This window comes from Pediculus humanus, genomic scaffold (assembly GCF_000006295.1).
Source record: "Pediculus humanus corporis 1103172107869 genomic scaffold, whole genome shotgun sequence".
Lineage (NCBI taxonomy): Eukaryota > Metazoa > Arthropoda > Insecta > Psocodea > Pediculidae > Pediculus > Pediculus humanus.
In genome coordinates this window covers 446,658-454,781 of record NW_002987447.1, presented here as the reverse complement: position 1 = coordinate 454,781, position 8,124 = coordinate 446,658, and the positions used below count along the sequence as shown (strand labels likewise).

The following is an 8,124-nucleotide window of genomic DNA, read 5'->3' as shown; positions in this document are numbered from 1 at the left end:
GGTACGATTTGTAAATGAATTAACGATGATAATTCATTTGGTTAACAATTTTTTTTTTTTTTTTTTTATATTTTACAGGTGGTTGAAAGACAATGCAAAAGTATTTGGCGGAAACCCAAATTTAATTACATTGTTCGGAGAGTCCGCCGGAGGAGGATCAGTAAGTTTACATTTAATGTCACCTGTTACAAGGGGCATTGTTAAAAGGGGGATTTTACAATCTGGAACTTTGAATGCCCCCTGGAGTTACATGGAAGCAGACAAGGCGGTGGAAATAGCAAAGACTTTAATAGATGATTGTGGGTGTAACTCATCTAGTTTAATTGATCACGCGGATTCGGTAAGAACGTTTTCCGATTATTATTATTATTATTATTTTCTTTGACTATAAATTATAAAAGTTAATAAAAATATAAAATATGATTTCAGGTTATGGAATGCATGAGAATCATTGATGCAAAACAAATATCTGTCCAACAATGGAATTCCTATTGGGGTATTTTAGGTTTTCCATCAGCTCCTACCATTGATGGAATATTTTTACCAGAGCATCCGATTGATATGATGAAAAAGGGAGATTTTCCAGAGACGGAGCTTTTAGTTGGAAGTAATCAAGATGAAGGTAAGATGGTTGACAATAATCTTAACATTTTTAATTAAATACCTACCTGGGATTAAAAAAAAAAAAAAAAAACGCTAAAAAGACTTTTCGAAGAAAAACAATTTTCTTTTTTCTTTTTTCTTTTTTTTTTTTCGAGAATGACAAATAGTAAGGATTGTCTAATTCTAAATTATAAAAATTTAATTTAATTTCTTTTTTTTTTTTAAAGTAAAAATTACGAGAAAAAAAAATTTTGTAACTTATTAGTTGAAAACTCAAAAGAAAAAAGAAAAAGAAAAAAAAGAAAGAAAAGAAAAAAGAAAACTTTTGTGAAAAAATTTTTTTATCTCGACTTTAAATTAAAGAATTTTGCCTGTCGGTTGTTGTAAGTATTGATTTCACGGAGAAAAGTGGAAAATGTATTTTCACAATTTCTTTTTCCTTTTTCCTTCATCTTATCCTCGTTTTTTTTTTTTTTTTTTATTTCCCCCCACCCCCCATCTCTCCCTTTCCCTTTAATTTTCTTCAAACGTTTCAAGGTCAAATTATGCAAAATTGATGATGGAGATAAATTTTTAATGTTTTTCAATTTTTTTTTTAAATGTATACCTACCTACCTATGACCTCCCCTTTATTTCTTTTCTTTCGCACGCACACGCGCACGCACACACACAAAACAGCTGCTTTTTTAATAAGCGTTTAAAGAAGAAGTAAGAGTAGAAGAAGAAAGAATTAAAAAAAAAAAAATTATAATTTTTGGGTCTTGCATGTCAATTTTTTTAATACGCGTTTAGTCAACACGAATGTTTATCCAGGAATTATTATTATTTTTCAAATTTGTACAAGTAATTTTTTACTCACGACATCGTTCAAAAAAAAAAAAAAATGTAGTATTCAAACCATAATAATGATAATAATTCTAATCGAATATTACCCGTTTTTTTTTTTTTTCCAGGAACGTACTTTTTACTATACGATTTTATAGATTATTTTGAAAAGGATGGTCCCAGTTATTTGGATCGGGATAAATTTTTGGAATTGATTGATAACATTTTTAAAAACGTGACCAAAGCGGAAAAGGAAGCCATTATTTTTCAAGTAAATTACAAATTAATATTTATAAATATTTCAATAAAAAAAAAAAAAAACAAAATTGAAAATAATTTTTTTTTTATAGTATACGGATTGGGACCAGGTTAACGATGGCCTAGTGAATCAAAAGATGATAAGCGACATTGTTGGAGATTATTATTTTATATGTCCGACTAATTATTTTGCTCAGTTGATGGCTGAACGTGGCACTAAAGTTTATTATTATTTTTTTTCACAGGTGATTAAGTTACCCTTTTTGTATTATTATCATTATTATTTTATTAAAAATAATTTCAATAAATCACAATTGAAATGTCGTTCAATGTCGTTCGTTTATCTTAACGATTGCGTGATTTTATATATTTTGTTAATTTTTTTTTTCTCTCTCTCTCTCTCTCTCTCTCACTCTCTCTATACAGAGAACAAGCACGAATGTTTGGGGAGAATGGATGGGTGTTATGCACGGAGATGAAATCGAATACGTTTTTGGTAATCCTTTAAACATGAGCATACAATTTAACAATAAAGAAAGAAATTTGAGTAAAAGAATGATGGAAGCATTTGCTAGATTCGCACTGACAGGGTTAGAATCTATAATTTATAAATAATAATTATTATTATTATTATTATCGTTTTTGAATACCGTAAAAAAAAAAAAAATTTTTTTTCAGAAAACCGATGCCGGATGAAGTCGAATGGCCTCTTTACACGAAAGAACAACCGCAATATTATATATTCAACGCGGAAAAAACAGGAATCGGAAGAGGTCCGAGATCGACAGCCTGTCAATTTTGGAATGGTTTTTTACCAAAGATAAAAAGTGGAAGACATTTAATGCGTCCGATGAACACTTTATCATGTCCTACTCAAACGGCAAACGAAATATTAGCTGATTTATCAGCAGGCGGATATAAATCACATAAATCTTTATCATTGGGTGTAATAACACTCGTTGTTGTTTTACTTATAAAACTTTAAATATTATTATTATTATTATTAAACCTAATAATTAATAATTTTAAGTAAAGAAAGAAAAAATTATAAAAGAAAAAAAAACGCTACTTATTTGATATATAAATGTAGAATATTATCAGCTTCTCATTCAGACTGAATGTCAGACTTTTTTTTTTTTAAGCCAAATTTTGGCAAATCCGCGTAAAATCATGACGATGAATAATTACGTCATTACGCAAAATACTCTTTTAAAAAAATAATAATAATAATAATTGATATAAAAGCACATAAATGAATAAAAATGGCCAAATCTCAATAATAATAATAAAAGCTCCATCGGGTATCGCGCTCACTCAAATAATTTGACAAGAAAAAAAAAGGAAAAAAGGAAAAAAAAGGAAAAGAAAAACGACTGATGCGATTGTTTTGTTTTTTTTTTTTTTTTTTTTTTTTTTTTTTATACGTAAAACAAAATAAAATATAAACGTGTGTAATCTCTTAGGGTAAAATTATTGTTGTTGTTGTTAACTGTTTTTTTTTTTTTAAGTTGCGATTTTTGTCGGAGCTTGAATATGTGCTAATACCTAATATATAATCGCTCTCTATATTTTATAGTCTATCGGCCTAGTTTGCTACTATATATAATAATAATAATAATAATAATAATAATAATAATAATAAAGCATTCGATGTAAAAAAAAAAAAAAAAAAAATTTTTTTCTGGGCTTTTGAGAAAAACCTTTATAGGAATAGTGTAAATTTATTAAATAATATCAAGCCTACGTCATCGTCGTCGTCGTCGCGATGTGAATTATATGTTTAAAATCTGTAACTGATTTTTCCAACTGATTTTTATAATTATTATTATTATTATTTTTTTTAAAAATTAATTAACTGCCTTCGATAAAGAATTTCTCGAAACAAAACATATCAATTGACTTTTTGAACAGTTTGATAAAATTTTTTTTTTTTTTAATTTGTTTTTTTGTTATTAATCAAACTGTTCATGATGATGATGATGATAATTTATACATATCAATAATTAAACTGAAAAGTATTAATAATTACATATCATTATAAATAATATAAATAATCTGGTGTAATTTTAGTGCCTCCATTTTATTTATTTATTTATTTATTATATATTTATTATTTTAAATATTTATTTATTTTATATTATTAAACTTAAGTTTAAAAAAAAAAATACTTTAATGTAAATTTTAAAAAGAGAGGAAAAAAAAATATATTTAATGTTTTTTTTTGAAAATTGTTTTCGAATTTGAAATAATAATAATAATAATAATACTAAACATATCATATTAAAATTATCATATCAAATTTATTAATATAATTAAATCTATCGGTTGTTATATAAAAAAAAAGTTGATTTTGTTTAATTATTTGGTTATTTTATTAAGGAGGCATTTAATATACATAAATTATTAAAACAAACTTTATTGTTGCTGTTGTTGTTGTTGTTTCTATACTTTTACTTATATTTATTTATTTATTTATTTAAAAAATGATTTTATTATTTTTGTTTTGTATTATAATATTATCGGTTTTCGATTAGAGATAAAAGCAGTGCAAAAAAACGTACAATAAAAAAAAAAAAAAAAAAATTTCTGGTATCAGAAAGAAAGAAAGAAAAAATTATTAACTTCATCAGGGGTTGTTTGTTAATAAATAATTATTGTTCGGGTACAAAAAATAAAATAAAATGTAATCAAAATAAATAAATAATGTATAAAAAAAAATGGTATACAATAAAATAAATTTTATTTATAATATTGAATAGTAATTGAAAATCTGCCTTAAAAACAGATTTGATTATATAAAGAGACAATAAAAAAAAAAATTTTTTTTTGGAGTAAGAATTTTTTTTTTGAATTTTGATGGTTGCCAAGAATGAATAATAATAATAATAATAATTTTTTTTAAAAAAAATTGCAATTGAAATGATAAATAAAATTTATTTTATTTAGTAGAAAAAAAAAAAATTAATTTAATAATATTAATAATATGCACAATTAATTTGGCAAATGATGTTACCCTTCCCCCTCTCTCTCTCTCTTCCCTTCCCCTTTGACCCCTTCCCCTTTGCCCCCTCCCAGTTTGCATATAAAAAAACGCTTTAAATTGTATTATAAATAAGAGCAGACTGTATTACTATTATTATTATTATTATTACATATAAATTTTATTGGTAAATGTTTATAGGATTTGTAATTTTTTTTCTTTCTTTCTCTCTCTCTCTCTCTCTCTCTCTCTCTCTCTTTTATGTTTATAACGGATTAAATTGTAATTATTATTATTATTATTTTTTTTTTTTTTAAATCCAATCTTAGAAAACATAAAATAATTAAATAAAAAAATTCTATGGGGTAATAATAAAAAAAAATATTTTTGGATAAAATTTAATATCTTTTTATTTATTGTTACTATCAAAAAATATATATAAATATATAATTATATAATATTTAAAAAAAAAACAAATATATATATATATATTATATATTATATGAAAACATAAATATTCAATTAGTATGTAATCAAAAAAAAAAAAAAAAAAAATTTATTTAAATAATTTTTTATTAATTTATTTATTTATTAATAACAAACTCTATTAAAATTTTCAATGTTTAACAAACGCTTTATATATTATTTTATCTTTATCATTATTATTATTATTTGTTTACAAAATGTTTAATTTAAATAATTTATAATAATAATATTAATTTTTTTTTTAAAAAACATGGATTTGTAATTTTTGTTGTTATGTTTTTTTTGGGGGTACAAATTATTAATAATAATAATAAAATTTTTAAATACTTAATGAATTAGATTACTATACTTTAGTCAATTGTGAAGTAAAAATTATTATTATTATTATTATTATAGATTATATATATATGAAAATGATTTAAAATAATTGCAGTAGTAAAAACTGTACCTTTTATATACATATATATATATATATATATATATATATATATTTTATACAATATTTTAATTTAAATAAATAAATAAATACATAAATAAGAATGAGTCATCGAATTATTAATTGAGGCTCATTTTATTTATTTATATATATATGTATGTATGTTAAAATATAGATTTTATTAATGTCGGTTATACATATATACATAATTTTTTTTTTTTTTGATTTTGGTTTTTGAATAAGTATAAGAAGACAATCTAAAAATTATAAAATTTAAAAAACAAATTTTTTTTTTTATAATTATTTATTTATTTATTTATTTATTATTATTATTATCGATAAAGAAAAATAATTAATTAATTAATGTCGATTAATTATAGTGATTTTAAAAAAATTAGTTATATTAGCTACTACTATTAAAAACCTGCCTTTTAACCTTTCGTCTCTTTTTTTTATTAATAAAATTACTTAATGTATTGATTATTAGGCATTCGTTGCATGCACAATAAATAAATAAATAAATTATTATTATTATTATTAGCTTTAAGTGTGCGATTGTTATGGCCTTTAAAAGTATAAAAAATTATATTCTCCCTTCCCCTCCCCCCTCGATATAAACTTTTGTATACATGTAATAGTTTTTTATTTATTTATTAATTTTCTAATATTTAAAACTAGATTGTCAATAATAATTGCAAAGCCTTTAAATAAATAAATAAATAAATAATAATAATCATTGCTTATTAAGATGTGCTTTTTTTTTTTTAATTATTTGATATAAAAAAAAAATTAATTAAAAACAATTAAATTTATTAATTTTTTTTTTCAATGGATTTCTTTATTGAAATGTTTTAAAAGTATTATTATTATTATTATTATTATTATTTAAAATTTTTTTTTCGGTTAAAAATTCAAAATGAAACAAATCAATGAATTGACTATTTAATTGCTCAAAAAATAAATATATATACATATCAAAATTTATTTAATTATGTTTTTTATTATTATTATTATTATTTATTTATTTGTTACGATGATAAATAATTCAATTCAATTGAAATAATTTTTTTAATAATATATATATATATATATATAAATATATTGTTCTTATTGATGAATAAAAAAAGAAGAGAGTTAATTAGAAGTCAATATTATATTACTACTGCAATTTTTTTTTTTTCTATATTAAATAATAATAATAATGATAGCTTTAGTATTATTAGTGTATTTATTATTATTATTATTATTAAAGACTAAGCCTTTTATACTTGTTAGATGTAAGATGATAATTGTTTGTTTACCTTCTGCATCGTTGCTTTAAATTAAATGAGCTTTTACACGACTGTATTTTATGTTTTAAATGTTGTAAATTAGTTTTATTTAAAATAAATAAATAAATAAATATATATATATGTATGTATGTACTTATGTATGCATATATATATATATATATATAATGGTTTTCAAAAAAAAAAAAAATCTTTTCTTCTCTTTTCTTTTCCCCCCTTTCTCTTCCCTCCCTTTTCTCCTCCTATAAATCCCCCCCCCCTTCGATTTGTCATTAAATTTATTATTAAATAATCCTCTATTATCATTAACATCATTTACATTTTAATTAATTCATTTGATATAATGCAAGGATTAAATAATAATAATAATGATAAATTACAACAATAATAATAATAATAAAGGCAACGAATGAATTAATTAATATATACAAATATATTTTTTTTTTAAAATTTATACTAAATAATTTTTTTTTTTTTATGTATTTATGTATGTATGTATATATGTATTTTTTTATAAACATTTCATTTTGTATTAAGCCACACAACAAACCCGATTTAATAATTTCATACGTATTTATTATTATTATTATTATTATTTCATTCATTTATTAAAAAAATAATTAACATTTTTCTCTCTCTCTCTCTCTCTTTTATATATATAATATTAACGTTATTACAACTTTTAAATAACAAAAAAAATTCAGATCTAAAATTTGATACGTTTACATAATTAATTAAAGCTTATGATTAACTGATCACAGATTAATAATAATAATAATAATAATAATAATAATAATAATAATATTAATTACATAAACAAAAGCGTTAGTTAACAAAAAAAAAGAATTTATTTATTTATTATTTATTTTATTTTTTTTACGTATCGGGAAGAAAAATTATTTTTATAAATTTATAATTTGAAAAACATATATAAGAAAATAATAATAATAATAATAACAATGATAATAATGATAATAACGGAATTTCATCACTTATTCGTCGTACATTATTTTGATACATTATTTAAAAAAATATAAATATTTGTCTCTTTTTCTTTTTTTTGTTACCCGGGAAAAAAATTTCATTTCATCACATAAATTAATTATTAACGTGACTGATAATTAATTAAATAATTACTCTGATTAATAATAATTAGAAAAATAAGTTTAAAAAAAAAAATTCATTCGTTATAAAAAGTGCGTGTGTGACGTTGATTACAGAAAATTAAACGAGTTTAACAAAAAAAA

At 21.2% G+C, this 8,124-nt stretch overlaps 1 protein-coding gene across 1 annotated transcript in view; it reads left to right on the top strand.

Annotated features, from left to right (window-relative positions):
- The window catches only part of Phum_PHUM391440 (acetylcholinesterase precursor, putative), a gene marked incomplete at both ends in the record, with an annotated part of 3,238 nt that extends 567 nt beyond the window's left edge, over positions 1–2,671 (top strand). Inside the window, 6 exons of the mRNA XM_002428532.1 lie at positions 1–340; positions 430–622; positions 1,557–1,699; positions 1,779–1,931; positions 2,113–2,276; positions 2,365–2,671. The exon at positions 1–340 is cut by the window's left edge and continues 5 nt beyond it. Coding sequence (XP_002428577.1) covers positions 1–340; positions 430–622; positions 1,557–1,699; positions 1,779–1,931; positions 2,113–2,276; positions 2,365–2,671 — 1,300 coding nt within the window. The remainder of the gene's footprint in view (positions 341–429; positions 623–1,556; positions 1,700–1,778; positions 1,932–2,112; positions 2,277–2,364) is intronic.
- Positions 2,672–8,124: the final 5,453 nt, after the last annotated feature.